Source organism: Podarcis melisellensis (assembly GCF_964234715.1).
Source record: "Podarcis melisellensis genome assembly, chromosome: 13".
Taxonomy (NCBI): Eukaryota; Metazoa; Chordata; class Lepidosauria; order Squamata; family Lacertidae; genus Podarcis; species Podarcis melisellensis.
In genome coordinates, this window is record NC_138545.1 from 40,383,576 (window position 1) to 40,407,285 (window position 23,710).

General features: G+C 46.1%; 1 protein-coding gene across 6 annotated transcripts in view; it reads right to left on the reverse strand.

Moving 5' to 3' along the window:
• Positions 1-23,710, reverse strand: part of NSF (N-ethylmaleimide sensitive factor, vesicle fusing ATPase) — a 99,228-nt gene that overhangs the window by 24,678 nt on the left and 50,840 nt on the right. For all 6 annotated transcript variants that reach the window (XM_081883997.1, XM_081883998.1, XM_081884001.1 and 3 more), the window contains exons 9-15: positions 12,635-12,834; positions 10,302-10,467; positions 5,746-5,820; positions 4,656-4,843; positions 1,639-1,734; positions 1,355-1,511; positions 727-860 (exon numbers count right to left, since the gene is read on the reverse strand). In XM_081883997.1, the coding sequence (XP_081740123.1) occupies positions 727-860; positions 1,355-1,511; positions 1,639-1,734; positions 4,656-4,843; positions 5,746-5,820; positions 10,302-10,467; positions 12,635-12,834 (1,016 nt within the window). The remainder of the gene's footprint in view (positions 1-726; positions 861-1,354; positions 1,512-1,638; positions 1,735-4,655; positions 4,844-5,745; positions 5,821-10,301; positions 10,468-12,634; positions 12,835-23,710) is intronic.

The window sequence follows — 23,710 nt, forward strand, 5'->3', positions numbered from 1 at the left end:
CACCCACGTAGCAAATTGTCACAACTTTGTAAAGTTTGGCGGTTAGGCATTGGAATATTGCTGGAGAAGAGAGATAGGGAGGTAGCGCTATCACCTCCTCCACACATTGAAGGGTATTCCGTTAAAGCAGTGTTTCTCAACCCGTGGGTCCCCAGATGTTGTTGGACTACAACTCCCATCATTCCTAGCCAGCATGACCAGTGGTCAGGGATGATGGGAGTTGTAGTCCAACAACATCTGGGGACCCACAGGTTGAGAACCGCTGTGTTAAAGGATTCTGGGGGTGTGGCCCTGTCCGACGCCTGGGGAGGCTCAGGCCTAAGGCACGACCCCTATTGGTGACCCTGGGGGAGCTCCTAGTTAATGTGCATCAGCAGGACTCCCCCTACCGGTGGTTAACCCTTCACGGACTCCGCGCAGACAGGCAAGAGTCAGATATAGTCGGTTAGGTCCAATGCCTAAGCCAATACCGCTCACGATCTGTAACCAATAAAGTTGTGGCCTTTTTTAGCCCATTAACCTAAAATACTGGTAGTCAAGTGTCTTTATTCAACCTCATGGGGGGCGGGGGCGGGACCTTGCCACGCAACTTTCTATAGTTTGCGGCATCATTTTATAAATTTGAAAGTAGCACAGGACATAGACGAAGTAGTAGGGAAACAGACACAATGCCCGTGACATCTAACAAACAAAAAATGTGGCGTGGAAAGGATTCGCAAAATATACCTTCTTCATTGCCTGGCATTTGGCAGTTTCTGAAAAGCCGATCATCTTATCGGGAGAGCAGATCTTGATAAATGGGAAGTTAGATTCTTCTGCAATCTTTGCAGCCAAGGCCGTCTTTCCGCTGTGTGGGGGACCTGTAAGGATCACAGGACAGACAGAACTGAGTACGAGGTAACAGCAAATTCAGAAAGGCTCAAGGAAAAATAAAAGTTGGATGTCCAAATGAAAAGATGCCCATTCGTTTCCATGGTTTGTTTGTTTTTTACTGTTTTGTCATGAATCTAGAACAGGGGTCAGCAAACATTTTCAGAAGGGGTCCCGTCTACTATCCCTCAGACCTTGTGGGGCGCCGGACTATATATATATATATTGGGGGGGGGTCAATGAATTCCTATGCCTCACAAATAACCCAGAGATGCATTTTAAATAAAAGGGCACATACCTCAACTCCATCTCTCAACTCCATTCCCAGAAATTGAAACACCAAGACCTGATCCGTGCACTTCCCCTCCATAATAAGTGGCTGAATATTCAATTTACATTGAATGTTCAATTACCTGACATCATATGACATCAGTTTCTCCAGTCCTAATCTGGCTGAGAAGACAATGTGGAGAGGGAAACCTACCTTCCAAAAGGACGCTGACCAACGGGGTACGGTCACTGTTTTTGGCCTGCTGAACAAGAAGCTCTCCGTCATCCAGCACCCGAGTGACAGGGTCACCCCATTTCATGATCCCATTCATGATGTAGCTTGCATAATCCTCCTGATTGGTCCCAAATGCCTGCAGGTTGAAGAAAAGGAGATGATGCAAAATCAGGGCGTTATTGTCGGTTCATTCCAGCCTGCCTCTGGTCTTCCACAGAGAGGAGCAACACGAAAGTCTGCGGGATTAAAAGGGGTTCACTCACCGGCTTGATGTCATTCTCCAGAGAAGTTAAGAAGTCTACCCTTGTCACCTGCAGGCTCTCTGCCTTCTCCATGTCGACTTCCACTTTGGTGGTGGCCTGATCGCAAGAGGAGATGGCATGTTAGTGAGACAGCCAGCAGGAATCAGAGACTATTTTTTTTAAATAAGTTTTTATTAAATTTTTCCTTTACAAATTGATCAACACAACCATGTTCTCAAATTTCCAGTTTTTGTACTTCCACCAGTTCCTCCACCAATCATCCATATTTTCTATTTTTACGCGTTTTCTATATAGAATGTTGCCGATTGATATTATCCTTTCATCTCTAATTCTTTTTTACAATATACCTTTAACTTTCACAAAACCTCTTTAAAACCCACTAGCGTTGTCTGTTGATCACATATGTTTTTCAGATAATCCGTAAACTTTCCCCAGTCCTCAATGAACTTGTGATCTCTTTGGTATCTAATTTTCCCAGTCATTTTGTCCAATTCTGCGTAATCCATAAGTTTCATTCTCCACTCTTCAAGAGTCGGTAGTTCCTCTTGTTTCCATTTTTGGGCCATTAATATTCTTGCCGCTGTTACTGCATATTGAAAAAGCTTAGGAATCAGAGACTATTGATGTATGCGACAACAGCCGCACGGATGTTACTAGCCCAGAAATGGAAAGAAGACACAATCCCGACCAGGTAAGAATGGCAAACCAAGTTGATGGACTATGCTGAAATGGCAAAATTAACTGGAAAGCTCAGGACCCAAGAGGACAAGAACTTCAAAAAAGAATGGGAAAAATTTATAATTTACTTAGGAGATCATTGTAAGCAGATGGAAACGTTAGCAGGATTTTAAACTCACTGGTAAGGTAACAAAGTCTATGGATAACTCGGATGGATACAGCAGCCTTTCTCAAACATTGGGTCCCCAGATGTTGTTAAACTACAACTCCCATCACCCCTAGCTAGCAAGGCCAGAGCTCAGGGATGATGGGAGTTGTAGTCCAACAACATCTGGGGACCCACAGGTTGAGAACCGCTGGTGTACAGTCTTCACGTGGTTCCTGTCGAGGATGTGAGCAGGTCGGCAAACCTGCAGAGGGTAACTACCGTATTTTTCGCTCTATAAGGCGCACCAGGCCGTAAGACGCACCTAGTTTTTGGAGGAGGAAAACAAGGAAAAAAATATTCTGAATCCCAGAAGCCAGAACAGCAAGAGGGATCGCTGCACAACGAAAGCAGCGATCCTTTTTGCTGTTCTGGCTTCTGGGATAGCTGCGCAGCCTGCATTTGCTCCATAAGACGCACACACATTTCCCCTTACTTTTTAGGAGGGAAAAAGTGAGTCTTATAGAGCAAAAAATATGGTAGCTTGGTAATGCAAATTCGAAGGGCTTTTTTGGGGGGGACGGTTTTGAGATGTTAGTGGAGCCAAGGGTCTGGACCCCATCGCCACCAAAACTTTAGGGTGCCTTTTCAAGCCACAGCACTCTTCCCCCTCCTGGAATCACTGCACAACATTAAAACTTTTACACCAACGCCTGCCTGTTCCAAGGTGCATTCCTGGCCCTACACCTGTGGCAAGCTAACAAAAAAAATAATATAAGCATTTCAACACTCTTCAATAGCAAACCCTTATTTTGCATGTTCCAGCTAATCTCTAACCTTCTCACTCTGACATTTCGCAGGCTGCATCACTCATTTCCTATTAAAGGCACAGTGACCTTTACAACTTTTTAAAAAAAGGGACAGGGGAAAGAGACAAACACCAGCTACATCCCATCTTGAAATCTCAGCTCCGGGAGCTGAACAGCAACACAGGCACACGGCACATATGCTTAACTTTTCTGCACAACTGTGCGCAGAAAGAGGCCTCTGTGCAGATCTATAGGTTCAGTACATGCAAGAAGCAAAGAGTCTTCAGTTGAAAGCTTAAGTTGTGTCTCACGTAATCTTAGTTCCTCCTTAGAGCTGCAGAAAAAATGTGTGTGGCAATGTCCTTTGAAAGTTCAGACACCAACAGTGGGATGGGGAAGGGTTCCCAGTACAGACATACTTTGGTTGATGAGCAGAATGCGTTCTGGGAGTCCGTTCGACTCTCTGGAACCGTTCGAAAACCAAGGCACACCCGACATTCAGCTTCCAAAAATCGTTTGAAAACCGAAACGTTTGGCAACTAAGCCGTTCGTCAACCAAGGTATGACTGTATTCAGTGACTGGAGAGGTGCAAACCAACTCCCCACCTCTGAATCCTTCCCCTTTATTACTTTCTCATTCTTTTTTACTTTAATCTGTTACTTTCCCTTTTTTTGCTTTGCTCTTGCTTTGTTTTGCTTTTGTTGTCCCCTAAAAAGGTAAAAGGTAAAGGACCCTGGACAGTTAAGTCCAGTTGCAGACGACTCTGGGGTTGCAGCGCTCATCTTGCTTTACAGGCCAAGGGAGCCGGTGTTTGTCTGCAGACAGTTTTTCCGGGTCATATGACTAAGCCGCTTGTGGCACAACGGAACACCGAAACCAGAGTCGTTTACCTTCCCGCCGGAGCGGTACCTATTTATCTACTTGCACTTTTGGGCGTGCTTTTGAACTGCTAGGTTGGCAGGAGCTGGGACTGAGCAACGGGAGCTCACCCCGTCGCGGGGATTCGAACCGCCGACCTTCTGATCGGCAAGCCCAAAAGGCTCAGTGGTTTAGACCACAGTGCCACCTGCGTCCCTACTTGTTGTCCCCTACTCTGGGTTAATGAACAGACTGTGCACAGTTGAAGGTAATGGCTGGCTGGTGAAGGACCCTGTGTGAGAGGCTGGGAAGGGAAGATCTCCCAGGGTGGGAGGCTGGGAGTAGAAAGGGAAGCTCTGGGTTGAGATCTGAGAAGGTCCACCTCTTTCTTTAACCAAGGCAGGGGAGATGTTCAGAAGCATTATTGAATGGAGGAGGAGAAGAAGGAGGAGGAGGAGGAGGAGGGAGGCAACAGAAGATCCATCTTGGATTTATAGCCAATGCCATCTGAAGTGAAGAAGCAAACCTTAATGTGTCTGTTCATAGCAGTGGACTGCGCTGCACGGACCAGACCCTCAAGCTCAGCACCACTGAAGTTCTTGGTTTCCACAGCCAGCTCCGAAATGTCAACATCTGGGGCCAACAGCTGGTGGGTCCGCATCCTTGAGGTGTGGATGTTAAGAATCTGCATCCGGCCCTTTTCATCCGGCAAACCTAAACAAAATCATCAACACTGTGAATTATTTGCATTGGAAAACAACGCTCTGTTCCACGGCCGCAATACTAGGTGCTGCAACGCAATAAGCCATCCTTCTCCAAAACCCAGGGCTCTGACAGGCTTCTTGGGAGAGAAGAAAGGAAGCCACATGGCACTCTAGCTTCATCTAGAATGAAAAGGGCCATTCAGAGGGCACTGGTGAGACGTCAGATTGGTGGATTTCAGACATGTGCGTGTGAGCCTTGGCAATTCTCAAGCTCATGCTCCTTGTATTTTGTGAACCACTAATTTTTCACTACCTAAACTGTAAGGTCACCTTCTGAGGCCCTTCTGTAGGTGACCCAATAAATGAATTAAGGAAGACAGCTACTAAAGAGAGGGCTTTTTCAGTGGTGGGACCTTTGCTTTTCAGCATCAAATGAAGGTATTTTTATTCTCCATTTGGGGTGGAAATGTGTTGTTGTTGTTTAGTTTTTTAATATCTTTTGCACTGCTGTTTCCTCTGTCATTTTATTTTGTGATGTTTAACTCTGTTCTAGACGTTCGTTTTATATTATGCATTTTTAATATTGTAAACCTCCCACTGAACATCAGGCATTATAGAGTCGACATAAATAAATGAACTAACCCCAGTTAAATCCGTGACACCCAGACTTAGAGAAACTGTGGCTTGTTTAAACTATGGTTAACAAGAACAAGCCAGGATTTAAAATCACAGAAGCTTACAGCCTCCTCCTCTGGGATGCAGAAAGCAGAGGGGAAGGGCAACAAGAACATGGCGACAATGATAACTCCGATGTACTCATTTGCAAGTCTGCTCAAATCGAATAAGCTTTCGGTTCTTTTTCTGGTTCACACCGTCAGCCTGTGGCCATGAGCATTCCCTCGACTTACTTACCAATCTCCATTTTCACCTCCAGTCGCCCAGGTCGCAGGAGAGCCTCATCTATCAGGTCCGGCCTGTTGGTCATTCCTATGTATCAGACAGAAGAGCCATTTCAAACATTACAGCTGAGGTCCCTTTGCTCACACATTGTGTGTGTGTAGGGGAGTGTCTATCTATTGATCAGAATGTCTGTGAGCCAACAAGCTCACAGGGCTAAATTGCAGTGCATTCAGCAATACAGTCATACCTCAGCTCCCAAATACCTTGGGAGTCAAATGTTCCGGCTCCTCCAGAAGTGAGTGTTCCAGTTTACAAACGTTCTTTTGTTTTTTAAAAAAATTATATTTATTAGGTTTTTGCAAAAGGAAAAACACATAACAGCCACAGAAGTGAAGACAAAAAAGAAACAAAACATACTCAAAAATATAAAACAAGTCAGAACAACAAAATACAGAAAAATAAGATTCCACCCAACAAATTGAAAAATAAAAATTCCAGCTTTTAAAATCATACTTAATTAACTTTCTTTCTTGACTTCCTCGCACCTCCCTTTTTTGTGTTCCTCTTTGCCCAATCAGATACAGCAAATCCTTGCCCTCTTTCAGAGCTCATTTCTAATTGTTAGATTCATTCTATTATGTCTCCAATCTTTCCTCCTTATACTTAAACTCCTTTAAACTATTATTTACTTTCGACATAATATAACTTTAGTCTTTCACCCTTTTCTGTTACCTTTTTGCATACCTTTTTAAACTGTATCACTAATGCCAAATTATTTTCATATCCAACATCCAGTTTACAAACGTTCTTTTGGAAGCCGAACGTCCAACAGGGCTTCAGTGACTTCCGATTGGCTGCAGGAGCTTCCTGCAACCAATCAGAAGCCGTGCTTTGGTTTTCGAACATTTTTGGAATTCAAACGGACGTCCGGGACAGATTCTGTTCGTCTTCCAAGGTACGACTGTACAGTGGAACCTCGGTTTTCTAACGTAATCCGTTCCGGAAGTCCGTCTGAATTCCGAAACATTCGAAAACCAAGGATCAAAGGGACGTCAGCAAGTTCAATGGGGGAAATTGAGAAACGTGCCTCAGAAGCCCGTTTGACTTCCGAGGCACGTTCGAAAACGGAAGCATTCACTTCGGGTTTCCGAAACATTCAGCAGCTGAGATGTCCAAAAACTGAGGTTTGACTGTACCTAAGATTCCAAAAGATGCTCTGGAGATGTTTAAGCACTGCCAGCTGCCAGCTGATGGCACAAATAACCACACACATAAGCTGCACACAGTAACATGCAGATCACTCCTTGGGTAGCCTTTTAGGGTTAAGAAGTAAAGGCTTTCCTTTACTTCTTTGAACAGACAAGGCGAGGGAAACTAGCTGTTTCACCCCTTACATTTTTAGTGCATCTAAGACTTAGCCCATTATTTATCGTTTTGTCCATTCTATGACTCACTTAGAGCAAAGTGTCTTTCCCACCATGTGTCTCAATGCATGCGGAGATCAATGCATTATATACATCAGGCTTCCTTAAACTTGGCCCTCCAGATGTTTTTAGACTACAATTCCCATCATCCCTGACCACTGGTCCTGCTAGCTAGGGATCATGGGAGTTGTAGGCATAGGCACTTTTAGACGAGTAAGACTGTATATTTTGTCAAGATGAATTATTTGCTGCTGTGGCCTCGAAAAAATTGCGAGAAAGTACCTTGGAAAAAGTGCCCGTGGGCTGTATACACTTAAAAATGTAAATTGTGAGCAGGACAGATATGCATTTGAGAAATATGCAATAAACAGGTAGACTCAGCAGCTACATCCCTTTGTTAAACGCAGTCTCAGGGGCAAGCCTGTCTGTATTTTATTCATTTATTTCTAAGCTCTTCTGCTTCCCTTGCTATTAGACAGTGAGGTCCTTGTGTGTTTGGAAATACTGCTGCAACCTATTTTTAGCCCACAGGAAAGAACAAGGTATAAATATTAAGCAATAATGATGCGTCAAACACCATCTTACTGGGAAGTTTAGGTAGTATTCAAATTTATCCTTCCCTCTTCCCCACCCTCTACTTGGTTTGCTTCCTGCTCTGCTGAATTTACAATCAGAGCACAGCCCTGTCTTGTTTATGTTGCTCTTCTGTTTCTTGCAAAAGGGTTTTTATTTCAGCGTTTTAATTTTTATCCTATGCCAAGAGATTTTATTTTACGAGGCGCCTCATAAAACAGAAATACAAACCAAGGTGCCAGGTACAATTATGGTGCTATAAAGATAATAATAGTAATAAATACTAACGTTACAATAATGTGAAATTGGTGCTATAGAAATAAGAATAAGCATTCTTTTCTCGCAAAACAGGCGTTAATCAAGCAATCTTCAAACTGAACCATCTAGTATTTGTACAAATCCTTCCCCACAGTTCAGCAAAGGGGCAAGGCAGAGCAGAAATGCAGGAAAGTTATGAGAATATTATGCGAAGAGACGCTTTCAAGAGCAAACACGAGCCAGGAATGGGCAAGATATTCAGCATTGAGGAACTCGAAAATTATGAGCTCTGGGGTTGCAGCTACCTTGTTCAATACCATGAGCTTAGTTTCAGGTACAGAGTACATTGTTATCCGGAACATTTTTTGGATGGGGGTGGGCTCATGTTTCAGTAATAGTTCTGCCACTGAAAAATCCCAATAATCTTCAGAAATGCGTTAACAATAGAAATTTTAACGAAAGATTGGCAGAAAAATTGAGGGAAGTCAAAAATTGATGAATGTGTGATTAAATATGAGCTGATTGTATAAAAATGTTTGGAAAATGAATAAAAATTATATATATATATATATATATATATATATATATATATATATATATATATATATATGCTTTCGTAGATTTTCACGGGTACAGGAATGCAGGTTTTGGTGTCCTCGGGTGTCTTCCCGTGTAAAAGTTGGGGTGTCTAGGCGACGTTTCGACGAGGTCTCACTCGTCATCTTCAAGATGACGAGTGAGACCTCGTCGAAACGTCGCCTAGACACCCCAACTTTTACACGGGAAGACACCCGAGGACACCAAAACCTGCATATATATATATATATATATATATATATATATATATATATATATGCTTTCGTAGATTTTCACGGGTACAGGAATGCAGGTTTTGGTGTCCTCGGGTGTCTTCCCGTGTAAAAGTTGGGGTGTCTAGGCGACGTTTCGACGAGGTCTCACTCGTCATCTTCAGGCTGGTGCTTTCGGCTTCTTGTTACTGGAACAGAGCAGGATCTCAGTGTTTGAGTTCCTATAAATACTGTTGAGGGGGTGTGGTGTGAACTTCCTCTCTGCCCAGAACATTGGAGGCTATACACCACACCCCCTCAACAGTATTTATAGGAACTCAAACACTGAGATCCTGCTCTGTTCCAGTAACAAGAAGCCGAAAGCACCAGCCTGAAGATGACGAGTGAGACCTCGTCGAAACGTCGCCTAGACACCCCAACTTTTACACGGGAAGACACCCGAGGACACCAAAACCTGCATATATATATATATATATATATATATATATATATATATATATATATATATATGAAAAATCCCAATAATCAGAAAGGTGAAAAAAACCACAACTCGGGCATTTAAACGCAGCACGTTTCGATACTGAACAGTTTACCTCAGAAGTCGAACGGAATCCATTCCAGAAGTCCGTTCAACTTCCAAAACGTTTGGAAACCAAGGCGCGGTGTCCGATTGGTTGTAGGAAGCTCCTGCAGCCAATCGGAACCCACAACGGATGTTTGTGTTCCAAAGAACATTTGCAAACCGGAACACTCACTTCCGGGATTTGTGGCATTCGGGAGCCAAAACGTTTGACTCGCAAGGCGTTCGCGGACCAAAGTATGACTGTGTTTTGAAAAGAGCAGGCCTTTTCAGAGACAGCATCCTGTTTTGTGGATCTCCCCTTCCAGAGAAGCCACCAGGAAACCTCTTGATGTTTTTTTGATGGCTCCCGAAAACATTTATTACAGAAGGTAGATCAAGGTTTTAGCCGAAAGCTGTTTTAATCTCACTGTGTCTTTTGGACCAGTTTTATCACTTTTAATGGCTTCTAAGCACTTTACAACTATCAAATCCATCCATAATTAAAACACACAGCAAACCAACTGCACCAGAAAATTAAAACATTCACGATTACAATGTACAATAAAACCATATATGGCTTTACATCGATTTTTCTGTTATTTATATAATTCAAAAGTTTTAAAAAACTGGCCAGCATTTTCCTCAGCTACCGCAAGAACTGTAAAACCTAGGGAATGGAATAATCCATTTAGGAATGAAATCATTCTTAAAACTGAATGTAAATATCAGCCAATCTCTACCCACCCAAAGCAAAGCTTGGCTAAAATCCAATTTAACTGCTTGCCCGAGGCCACCTTCTTGTGTATTTCAGATATCCTAAAATCTGAAGATTAAGACATTCGAACAACAAATGGCGCCCAACACAAACCCTGCAGAGTCTACGCCCGACATGAAACTACAGCAGAGTCCACCACCCCAAAACAGAACAAATAGCTCTCATACCAATGACCAAGATGTTGTTTAGCTGCTCAACCCCATCGATTTTTGACAGCAGCTGGTTCACAACCGTGTCGTGGACGCCGGTGCTGCCCGCCATGCTCCCGCGTTGCTTGCATATGGCATCGATTTCATCGAAGATGATGATGTGGACGCCGCTGTTTGCACCAAGCTAGTGAGGAAGAAAAACAGAAACATGCCAGAGATCATGGACCCCCAAAGGGCTGCTCCTCCTTTTTCCTATCTAATAATACAGTGGTACCTCAGGTTACATACGCTTCAGGTTACATACGCTTCAGTTTACAGACTCCACTAACCCAGAAATAGTACCTCGGGTTAAGAACGAACAGAAATCGTGCTCCGGTGGTACAACAGCAGCAGGAGGCCCCGTTAGCTAAAGTGGTCTTCAGGTTAAGAACAGTTTCAGGTTAAGAACGGACCTCTGGAACAAATTAAGTACTTAATCCGAGGTACCACTGTACCTTTATTGTCATTGTACAATGAAATTAAATGAGCCTCCCCCCCCCCAAAACATTCAGTCTCTTATCAAATAGCACACCACCTCGCAAGTAAATTTTGCTATGTTATTTTTCGTTCAACGGCCTAACAGCCCACGGATAGAAGCTATTTTTTAGCCTGTTGGTACGGCTGATTATACTTTGAGGGTAGAAGATTAAAAAGGTGATGGCCGGGGTGTGAGTCATCCCTGAGAATTTTTCTCGTTCTCCAAAGGCAACGATCCCTTGCAATATCATCTAGCGAACCCAAGGGAACCCATGATATTATGTGCTGTATTCACCACCCTCTGTAGAGACTTTCTGTCTATGGCTGTCAGGCCAGCATACCACACTGTGATACAATATGAAAGGATACTTTCTATTGTGGACTGGTAGAAGGAGTTCATCAGTTGTTGTTTAACATTATTCTTTCGCAAGACCTTGAGGAAACAGAGTCTCTGTTGGGCCTTTCTGACCACCTGAGTTGTGTTGATTTTCCAAGTGAGGTCGTCACTAAGGTAAACTCCCAGGAATTTAAAGGAGGAGACTCTCTCCACACAGCCCCCCCCCCCACCGATATACAACAGGGCAGGTTCCCCTCTCTTCCTCCGGAAGTCCAACACTATCTCCTTTGTCTTACTATATTTAGGTGCAAGTTATTCTCTAAGCACCATGTAGATACTTTTTGAACCTCCCCCCTTTACGGGATGAGCTTTGGGGCTGGGGGGAACTAACTGCTACGCAATAGGCCCATATCCAGGAATGCAAGAGCTTGTGCAAGCTAAGCACAACACATACTGGACACCACAGCATTATAAAGTTTATTTACTTTTACATTTTGTCAGGGGCTGCACTGAGGAGAAATGGTGGCCACTCCCCCTTCGCCTGAACCTTTCTAAGAACAGGACAGTATAGATTTAGAACAGTGGTTTGCAGAAGGACGCAGTTCAGAGGCTGCAGAGAGGAGAAGCTGAGAAATATTGGGAGAGGAACAGCGAAAGGAAGAAGCACTGGGGGAAAGACAGTTGACAGTGTCTTTGGAAAGCATTCCTCAGCCCCCCTCTCCCATGACTAGGCAGGCATTAAGAGTAGTAGAACAGAAAACTCAGAGGCAGAAAGCTCAGATCCGCCGGTGCATGGATGACGTAGAATAGGAGAGACTGGGGGTGGGGGAGGGACTTTACTCGGAGGAACGCCATTATTTAATAGAGACTGCATTCCTTCTTCTCTATCTGTGAATACAGAATAAATTACATGATAAGAACTCTTCTTCTTTATCTGCTTTTTGGCTGCCACCAGGGAAGGGATTGAATTCCTTGAAGCCTGACATTTATACCCTGCCTTTCTTCGGTCATCAAACCCAAACGGGGTATGTGTTTCTGATTCCCAGGTGTGTTCCAAGGAGCCAGTGTGGTGTAGTGGTTAAGAGTGGTGGACTCGTAATCTGGTGAACCAGGTTCGCGTCTCCGCTCCTCCGCATGCAGCTGCTGGGTGACCTTGGGCCAGTCACACTTCCCTGAAGTCTCTCAGCCCCACTCACCTCACAGAGTGTTTGTTGTGGGGGAGGAAGGGAAAGGAGAATGTTAACTGCTTTGAGACTCCTTCGGGTAGTGATAAAGCGGGATATTAAATCCAAACCCCTCCTCCTCCTCTCCTCTTCCATCACCCAGCCAAGCACTGACCAGATCAAGACCTGCTTGCCTTCAACTAGAAGGTGACCTCAGATGCCGTCAGACCATACGCTGGACCACCTCTGCCTCCTAATGAGGCCCCTGAGATAGAATCTTCATCCACCTGCATCTTATTCTTCCTTTTTTTAAAAAAAAAAAAGAGGCAACTTACCCTCTTCTGTTCTTCTTCTGCATCTGCGAAGAGCTTGCGAATGTTGGCCTCCGACTCCCCGACGTATTTGTTGAGGATTTCCGGCCCGTTCACTATTTTGGGCTCTCTGGCATTCAGCATCTTGCCAATCTGCCGGGCCATAAGGGTCTTGCCACAGCCAGGGGGACCAAACAACAGGATGCCTTTGACGTGCTTGCAGCCTGGAAAGAAAGAAAAAAGGGGGTAGCTCGTCATGAAGTCAAAACAAAGGTTCTTTCCTGGTTGGAGGTAACCAAAAGAAAATTAATAATAATAATAATAATAATAATAATAATAATAATAATAATAATTATTTTTATTTATACCCCGCCCTCCCCAGCCAAGGTCGTAGAAAATGACACATTCTACAAGGGGCCGCTGAGGAAGACCGTTTGAAAAGGGTGATTGACAGAAAATACAGCAGCTGAGTTGGTAAAGGTAAAGGTACCCCTGCCCGTACGGGCCAGTCTTGACAGACTCTGGGGTTGTGCGCCCATCTCACTTAAGAGGCCAGGGGCCAGCGCTGTCCGGAGACACTTCCGGGTCACGTGGCCAGTGTGACATCGCTGCTCTGGCGAGCCAGAGCCGCACACGGAAACGCCGTTTACCTTCCCGCTGGTAAGCGGTCCCTATTTATCTACTTGCACCCGGAGGTGCTTTCGAACTGCTAGGTTGGCAGGCGCTGGGACCGAGCAGCGGGAGCGCACCCCGCCGCAGGGATTCGAACCGCCGACCTTTCGATCGGCAAGTCCTAGGCGCTGAGGCTTTAACCCACAGCGCCACCTGCGTCCCATAGCTGAGTTGGTAACTGGTGCCCATATCAAATCTTGACAGTGTTTGCAGAACTATACAAGCTACCTGGGGAAGATGAGGCTCATCCAGCTGAGAATGTAGCTCATCTAAGAGGAGGACAACTCTGATCCTAAACCTCTACTGCCTTGCAGGACAACTTTGGGAGAAGACAAGGCTCAGGAGTAAACCCTACACAAATCCATAGTAGAGCCTAGCATCTTGTACGCCTCCTTCCAGCAACTCCTGCATCAAAGCTGGTGCCAAGCGTATTGCTCTATTTCCTTTGGACCACATCAGTGAGGCTGAGAGGGAGGTCTGGTTGTCTGGGCAGCCCAGGACCTCCAGACACCCTGCCCAGGCTTGCGCCCTGAAGAGGTCACTTCGGTGCTGATAACGCAAGAGTTATCAGTGCTGATAATCCCCAGAGGCACACCCCGTGGTTTCTTGAGACAGACGGGTGCCAGCACCAACTATGCTGGCTACCAATTTAACAAACCTCTGGTTACATGAAACATGTTCAATAAACACACAAGACGTAACTGGCTGTACATTTGAAAAAAATAATATATACTATTCATTGTATAGAATTGTAGATTTCAACAGAAGTAACTCATAAAGTTCAACGAAAAAAGTAGAAGACCCAGTGGATCAGTTCACTCTCTAACCAGTTTATGAATAAGTGTCCACTTTCACAGAGCCTAAGATGTGCTCATAATCAGTAGGAGTGGTCGAACGTGGAGATACATCGGGATCTGTTAGACTGCCTGTGAACTAGTCCTGAGGAATTCAGCCATAAATAAACTTTGCCTGTAGAATAATCATTGTGATCTCTGCTCAACTTCTTTTTCTTAAAGCTGGCTAATTCATTGGAAAATCTAACAGATCTTAGACTCTGTGAAAGGATTTTGTGGAACTGCAACAACCTTTCGTGTGGATTGTTGGATTCTATGAACAGACAGGTGGAATAGACATTTTCACATATATGGACCTTATCTAAATCTACAATTCAATACAATGAATAGTATATATTATTTTTTCAAATGTACAGCCGGTTACGTCTTGTGTGTTTATTTAATGGCTACCAATTAAAGGCATAAGAGCTGTTTGACAGTGTCTTAGTCTCCCTCAGACTCTCCTTCCTCGGAGGTTTTAAAGCAGAGGCCACCTGTCATGAATGCTTTTGTTGAGATTCTTGCATTGCAGGGGGTTGCACTAGATCAGGTACGGGCAAACTCGGACCAGGTGTTTTGGGACTACAACTCCCATGATCCCTAGCTAACAGGACCAGTGGTCAGGGATGATGGGAATTGTAGTCCCAAAACATCTTGAGGGCCGAGTTTGCCTATGCCTGCACTAGATGAACCTTTGGGTCCCTTCCAACTGTACGATTCAATGATCTTTTGCAGCCCTGCTTTGCAAGCTCCTTTAACTGGGGATTGAATCTGAGATCAAGGCATATGCTCTACTACTGAATCATGAGAAATACGCTGAGGCAAACACGAAACAGCAGCAGTTGATTATTCCCTGCCGGTCTCTGGGATTGCTATCGACTTGATCTTGAGTGGTACCCGGAATGGCACCTCATGGCGCTGCAGCTCCCAGGAGCAGAACTAAGGCAAACTTGTTCCCTGGTTTGGAAAGGCTGGTGTGTAGCTCTGAAATGGGCTGAGTCACAGCAGCAAATGTGATAATACTGTTGACATTTGTGAGTTGTTGTTGTTGTTGTTTTTTACAAAACAAAAACAAAAACGATTCTCCTTTGCTATTGCCTTGATGGAGAGTTGGATAAGGAAAAAATTTATTAGTCAGCTCTCAGGTATTCGAGAGAGACAACCAGAAAAGCAAATATACACACAGTGTATAAATGGGGGAGGAAAGAAAAATATCACTGGAGGTGAAAGACTAATTTTACACATGAACCAGCAAGGTGGTGATAAATTAAAAGTGATCCTTGTCAAATTAGTGTCAGGGTAGAGCCGGTTAATTCAGCATACTGGGGGAACACGATCTCTTGTGTAGCCAAAAAAACAGTGAGGCGGGATTCAAATGATGAGTGATGCCAGCAAAGGGGAATCCCAGCTTGCCGAGACGAGAGAGGCTACGGAAAGGCTACGAGCAAGTTGGGGCAGATTTCGCACAAGCAGGTTTAGGGAATTTCTGTTGTCAGGCAAGCCAGATGGACGTAATCCCTTGCTGCTGTGTGCTAGCCCCCTTGAAACAGGAGGCCACACGGTCAGGTGAATCACCCAAAGGCTTCACTTATTTGAGACTCACCATTATCAGACAACTGGCCAATAACAAGTATTATTGTGAATTGATCTGCATACATAGTCACGCACATTTCATTGCTGGACCAAAAGGTTATACTCAAAAACTTGCTCCTTGCCCATCATAAGACTACGCTCTTAGCATCAGAGAGGGGATGTGCGCACATCTGTACTCTCAGAAAACATCCGTTCACTCCAGCAATAGCTTCACCACTAAAGGACTCTACTGCTGAGCTGTCCACGTTGCCAACTCAATAGGGAATAAACAGAGTCGTCAGTGCAGACAATACAAAACTGTGGTTGTTTAGTGTTAAATTATTGGTGGAGTAAGGTAAAGGGACCCCTGACCATTAGGTCCAGTCATGATAACTCTGGGGTTGTGGAGCTCATCTCGCTTTATTGGCCGAGGGAGCCGGCATACAGCTTCCAGGTCATGTGGCCAGCATGACTAAGCCGCTTCTGGAGAACCAGAGCTGCACACGGAAACGCCGTTTACCTTCCCGCCAAAGCGGGACCTATTTATCTACTTGCACTTTGACGTGCTTTCAAACTGCTAGGTTGGCAGGAGCAGGGACTGAGCAACGGGAACTCACCCCATTGTGGGGATTCGAACCGCCAACCTTCTGATCGGCAAGTCCTAGGCTCTGTGGTTTAACCCACAGTGCCACCTGCATCCCCATTGGTGGAGTAAGCGACTGCTATTCCAGCACGTAGGGATGATGTGTCAGCAAGTGAAAATTCTAGTAGATCACAAGTAAGACTGGTCCACATATGAGAGAAGCAAGTCACAGCAAAAGGGGCAGGCTCCCTTGGCTTCTTCGGCAGCCCGCCCCATCTCTGTCTCTTGGTCTCCTTCCACTCCTTCCTCTGATTCTGGACTGCTCTCTGTCCCAGCCTCTTCCTGCTCACTAAACCATTACTGCATCTTCCACTTCCAACACCTCCGTTTCCCCATCTTCTCCTTCTGACCACTCATCGTCGTCCCACCACCAGTCCCCTGGCTCTGAGCCTTCTTCCCCTGGGGGTTTCCTTGGGGATTCCCCAGCTGCTGCCTGCCACCAATCCTCTGCAACCAGCCGGTCCATAACAGCAACCACCTTGCTCTGTCACCAAGGCTCCGTCCTGTTTCCAGCAATGGCAGCTATGTGCCTTTGGGACATCTGCAGACTGGGCAGGAAGGCAACAAACCTCCCCACAGCTTACAGTACTGAGAGGTATACTGCCATAGCTCAGTGTGGTGTAGTGGTTAAGAGCGGTAGTCTCGTAATCTGGTGAACCGGGTTCGCGTCTCCGCTCCTCCACATGCAGCTGCTGGGTGACCTTGGGCCAGTCACACTTCCCTAAAGTCTCTCAGCCTCACTCACCTCACAGAGTGTTTGTTGTGGGGGAGGAAGGGAAAGGAGAATGTTAACCGCTTTGAGACTCCTGAAGGGGAGTGATAAAGCAGGTTATCAAATCCACAGTCTTCTTCTTCTTCTTCCCTGGTGTCTCCAGGTAGGGCTGAGAGGTGCTCCAGTCTGGAGATCTGCATCCAGTCTATGTGGACAACACTGAGCTTGAGGGACCTAAGGGTCGGACTCTGTGTAAGGCAACTTCCTCTGTCCCTGTGCCTCTGAACAGGGGAGGTTCTGTTTTAGGTGCAACACCTAAAAACACAGATATTAACCTCTAGAAATATTTCTAATCCCCTTTCAGAGTGGTCTAACTGAGCAGCAACCGCCACATCTCGTGGCGACGAACTCCATCCGTTAATTCAACACTACAAAGTCTCTTTTGTCTGACCTGAACCCACTGCCAATCAACTCCACAGGATGCTCCCAAGTTGTTGTTGTTCGGTATATTTGTATACTGCCCTTACAATGCGGGTGGGCGCTGTGGTCTAAACCACTGAGCCTCTTGGGCTTGCCAATCAGAAGGTCAGTAGTTCGAATCCCCGCAATGGGGTGAGCTCCTGTTGCTCTGCCCCAGTTCCTGCCAACCTAGCAGTTTGAAAGCACACCAGTGTGAGTAGATAAATAGATACCGCTGTGGCGGGAAGGTAATTGGTGTTTCCGTGCGCTCTGGTTTCCGTCACGGTGTCCCGTTGCGCCAGAAGCAGTTTAGTCATGCTGGCTACATGACCCGGAAAGCTGTCTGTGGACAAACGCTGGCTCCCTCGGCCTGAAAGCGAGATGAGCGCTGCAACCCCATAGTTGCCTTTGACCGGACCTAACCGTCCAGGGGTCCTTTACCTTTGACCTATACCGCCCTATATCTGCAGGTCTCAGGGTGCTTACAACATAAAATCACAATATAAAAACACAAAATGCACAATAAAAACAAAAGCAACCCAATCATCTCCCCTCCTCAGCTTTGTTCTAGCATTACGGGGACAAAAGCCATCACAACTCAAAAGTGGCCTGGGAAAATTGATTTGCCGTCTTTTGTTTAGCTGGAGATACCATCCATTAAACCTGGGACCTTCGAGAGAGACTAAACATTTTCTCTGCCGCTGGTCTTGCTTCCCCCATCCCCTCACCTCTTCTCCACCTGGAGAGCATCCCTCTAAAAATCGCGCCCACCTGGCCAACATGGGAAGCAATGAGAACACGGAGACAGGCTTCCATTCAAAATAGGAAAGTGATGACAAACTTGGAAAATGTCACGGCTCGAGACTGCGCCGTGGGCTCCTCCTGCAGCAAGACAACACTTGGCTTCGTAGCTTATCTCCGCTCCGGGAGAAAGGCAGGCAGTGTCTCCAAATGTCAGCGCGGTTAACAAAGAACCTTACAGAACTCACCCTCTTCCTCTGGGTGGGCATTTCTGAATGCCTCCGTCTAGCACGAGGACCATTCCCCACCGAAGGTCACTCGCGTTAACAGGGCACCAGGGTTATCGAGCGGCTTTTAATTACTCGCTCACCCGCTCACAACAGGAAACAAATAAGCCAAACAACGAAATAAGAGCAACAGATAAATCAGGGGCCAAAGACAACGTTGTCATCACCGTAGCAGGCTCCCCACAAACAAAGGAATTCTCAGCAGGTTGACATATGGTGAAAATTAGACAGAGACAACCGTACTCTCATTGTATCTCGGGAAACTGGTCTGTAAAGGTCAGCTTCAGGTGCCATTCATGGGATTAGCTGCTCCCAACCTACTCACCGACTCTTCCAGTCTTTTCATACTACTCAGGTGCACGCAAAAGTGACATTTGTAGCCTGGGAATGTTGCTCAGTGGGAACAGAACAGACTTTATTTGATCATTTCGTCAACCTACAGGTGTACCCACAAAAGGCAGGCACTAAAATGGGTTGGGAGGGGGAAGGTGGGAGATGCTCCCATTTAGACAGTGTCATTAATGTATGTATCATTGTACAGAGTTTCATGAGGTTGGGGCCTCCAGCCTTTTTAGCTAATAGTAATAATAATAATAATAATAATAATAATAATAATAATAATAATAATAATAATAATAATAATAATATTTATATCCTGCCCTCCCCAGCTGAAGCCAGGCTCAGAGCAGCTAACAACAGTAAAATGATACAACATTCTAAAATCAGTTCATTATAAAATCAGTTCAATTCAGATGAATGGCAACCATTGGGCTAGAGTTCTATGAGGTTTGCCAAAGGCCTGGTGGAACAGCTCTGTCTTGCGGGCCCTGCAGAAAAATGTCAAGTCCCGCAGGGCCCTAGTCTCTTGTGACAGAGCGTTCCACCAGATTGGAGCCACAGCCGAGAAGGCCCTGGCTCTGGTTGAGGCCAGCCTAACCTCTCTGTGGCCCGGGACCTCCAAGGTGTTTTTGTTTGAAGACAGTAAGGTCCTCAATTTCAACAGTGCAGAAGAAAACAGGTGGAGGGGCAGTGACGGTCAAAGATAGTAAGGGCTGAATATGAGCAAGTGTGAACTTCAGCCTGGTTCTAATTGAGGATTAAAATTAAGGGGTTAAGCCAAAAGGGAACTCATCATTGGTTTATTTGGGCATGCCGTTTGTAAAAGGTAAAGGTAAAGGTACCCCTGCCCGTACGGGCCAGTCTTGACAGACTCTAGGGTTGTGCGCCCATCTCACTTAAGAGGCCAGGGGCCAGCGCTGTCCGGAGACACTTTCCGGGTCACGAGGTCAGCGTGACAAAGCTGCATCTGGTGAGCCAGCGCAGCACACGGAAACGCCGTTTACCTTCCCGCCAGTAAGCGGTCCCTATTTATCTACTTGCACCCGGGGGTGCTTTCGAACTGCTAGGTTGGCAGGCGCTGGGACCGAACAACGGGAGCGCACCCCGCCACGGGGATTCGAACCGCCGACCTTTCGATCGGCAAGCCCTAGGCGCTGAGGCTTTTACCCACAGTGCCACCTGCATCCCTGATGCCGTTTGTAGGCTGCCCCGTAGGAGAAAGTTCTCTGGGTGGTGTGCAGCGCAAAATAAGTCAACACAAATGAAAAAATCATACCGTAATAAAAGGCAACAAAAAACACCCATTTAATACACCAGAGCAAAACAAATCAATTAAAAGCAGGGGGCAGGTAAACTGAACGGCCTGCAAAGCTAAAGCAATATGATGAACAGCAGTATAATCCGTTGGGGCGGAAAGAAGGTCTTTGCCTGGCATCCAAGAGAAGTATGGCATTCCACAAACTGGGAGCCACCACCAAAAAGACTCCATCACTCGCAGCCCCCTATCGTATCTCATGTGGCAGAGGCACTTGAAGAAGGGCGCAAATGTCTCAAGATACATGCAGGGAGAGGTAATAGTCCAACTACCAAACTAAGAAGGGATTTAAAGATAAAAAACAGCACTTTTTGATCTGGGCCAAGCAATGGAGCCAGTGGACATGGCAAAGTCCTGCCAGAGCATTCCATAACACCACCCAAGTTAGCCCTCTTGCATTCACATTCCGTGCCCTGTTCTGATTTTCGAATTACACATCATTGGTGTCCAACGGCAGGGGTCAAGAAGTGGAACTTCACCCTGCACCACAGTGCTGTGATATCATGCATATGTTTTACGCAACAATACAGCAGGAAGACAGTAACTGAATGAGCGACGGCTGTTTCTGGCGGCTGTCATGCACTTAGCGTAACGTCTATTGACCTCTACTGTTATGTTTTATCCTAAGACCACCTGCAGGAAAAGTTGACAAAGAAGGAAGATGAATTGGAACCAACGGACCTCTAGGATTTATGTGAACTGCAGAACAATTATCTCCTTCTGATGGAATGTGGGGGAGATCAGATTAAAGCAGGAATTCTTAACACACATACAGAAAAGCCCTGGGCTACGAAGTAAAAATTGCACACATTTTTAAAAACACACACAGAAAAACTTTGAGCCCAAAAGTGGGACTCAAGGCTTGCTCGCTTAAAAAATAATAATAACTATGTTTCATCATGTAATTTTAGGCTTTTAGCAAAATCACAGCCGCAGAGGAGACATGCCAGCAGCCTCATCCACCAAGAGCTTGAAAATGAGAAGGCGGCCGAACAGCTGCTTGAAGATTATAGGAAAGGCCACCAGCACGGGAATGGGTTGCAGCTCGCTGAGGCTTAAGTTTCAGCCATCAATTGCAGACAGCCTTTTAGGCATCAGGACTGGCCCTCATCGTTGGCCAACTGTCAGCCAATGTGGTAAAGGTAAAGGGACCCCTGACCATTAGGTCCAGTCATTGCCGACTCTGGGGTTGCAGTGCTCATCTCACTTTATTGGCTGAGGGAGCCGGCGTACAGCTTCCAGGTCATGTGGCCAGCATGACTAAACCGCTTCTAGCGAACCAGAGCAGCACACGGAAACGCCATTTACCTTCCTGCTGGAGCGGTACCTATTTATCTACTTGCACTTTGATGTGCTTTCGAACTGCTAGGTTGGCAGGAGCAGGGACCGAGCAACGGGAGCTCACCCCGTCGCAGGGATTCGAACCGCTGACCTTCCGATCGGCAAGTCCTAGGCTCTGTGGTTTAACCCACAGTACCACCCGCGTCCCTCAGCCAATGTGGTACTTATGGTCAAATAGAGAGCTTTAAATCCAGTCCCTCTCTCTTTCTCCGTCTCCTCTGGAACAAGAGTGCTGAGACACACTGGCTCAACGTAACACAAACCAATTGGCTAACCACAGTTAGGCATCCCAGAAGGCGCTGAACATTTGAATCCTGATCCTTTGCACAAAAATGTGCTGCTTCCCATTGGGGAGCTAGGAGCCGGTTCACACATAATGCCAAGCCAGAGAAGAGTTCACAGCTGCCCCTTCTCCAGTCCTGCGGCCGTTGCACCATTTTAACCAGTATTTGTTATCGGGTTTACAGCTCGTGGATTGCCGGGAGGGTATGAACCACAAGCCCTGGTTTGGATGACACATGAAGCCAAGCCATAATTTAGCTTCCAGCAGCATAGCCAAAGGATTGCAGGAGGAGCACAGCAGCTAGGCTCTCCTCTCCAGGAGTGATCACATTTGAAATAAGCCATGGTTTAGTTTAGCATTACAAGCAAGGGCCAGAAGCTTGGTTTTAAAATAAAAGGTGAGATGCCAAAGGATTGACTTGATAATAGAACTTAGCTTCCGGTCTAGTATTTGCTATGCAAAGATCCGTATAGTTAAAGCTATGGTTTTCCCAGTAGTGATGTATGGAAGTGAGAGCTGGACCAGAAAGAAGGCTGGTCACCGAAGAACAGATGCTTTTGAATTATGGTGCTGGAGGAGACTCTTGAGAGTCCCATGGACTGCAAGAAGATCAAACCGATCCATTCTGAACGTGCTCACTGGAAGGACAGATCCTGAAGCTGAGGCTCCAATACTTTGGACACCTCATGAGAAGAGAAGAAAAACCCTGGTGTTGGGAAAGATGGAGGGCACAAGGAGAAGGGGACGACAGAGGACGAGATGGTTGGACAGTGTTCTCGAAGCTACCAGCATGAGCCTGACCAAACTGCGGGAGGCAGTGGAAGACAGGAGTGCCTGGCGTGCTCTGATCCATGGAGTCATGAAGAGTCGGACACAACTAAATGACTAAACAACAACAACATGCAAGAGCAACTACACTGGAAGATAAAATCTCTGCAGGAACCAATTCAAAGGGCTGTCAACATTTGGCTTAGGATAAGTCATGGAGCACTAGCGATTCTGCCACTGCAACCAGCCACTATAATAAATGAGGACAAACAGGAATGTCCCAGGTCTTGGCCGGAAACCCATACTTGAAATGGAAGGAAGCAGAATGGGACAGGCCACACCCAGCCCAAAACTGTTTTAGGCTGCTACCCAGTTCAATTTGTATGCTTCCTTTCCCCCTCATAATTGGGGAGCAAACATGGCTGAGGAGAACCCCTCCATTGTCCTAGAGGATGGAAACTTTGCTACGTTAATTACCACTAGGACGGTCAGGCATAATGTCAAATCCAAGGGGCCCCTCCATCCTCCTCCATTCATTTTTATGTACCCCAGCAAGCCAGCAAGTCATGGATGCTGGAAGACGCCTCTCTGGGCTCTCTCAAGTCCAATCTAGAAAGCAGCAAAGAGGGTTTTGGTTCCTTTAATATTCGACCTACATTTTACGGCAAGATCTTCTATTGAATAAAACCTACTGTGCCATCAGTGTCCACGGAACTTTATTCAGTGATGGATTTATTTGCATTATTGCCACAAGAAATGAGCACGGCTAGAATTGTCTTCTAGAATTTGGGGATGGGGCTCAAGACAACTTACCCTATTTTTCACTCCATAGGGCGCACCTAGTTTTTAGGGGGGGATCAAGAAAAAAAATCTTATTCCCCCCCCGCCCCAAAGAGCCGGAGGGGTTGCGCGCAGCTATGTCACAAGCCAAGGCAGCCAGCGGAATGGATCCCGCTGGCTGTTTTGGCTTCCTCTTTAGCCCCATGCAACCTCTCCCCTGCCGGGAGAGGCTGTGCGGGGTTTAAGAAGCCATAGCCACGTGCAGCCTCTCCCTGCCGGAGGGGCTGCGCGCGGCTATCCCTGAAGCCTGGAGAGCGAGAGGGGTCGGTGCGCACTAACGCCTCTCGCTCTCCAG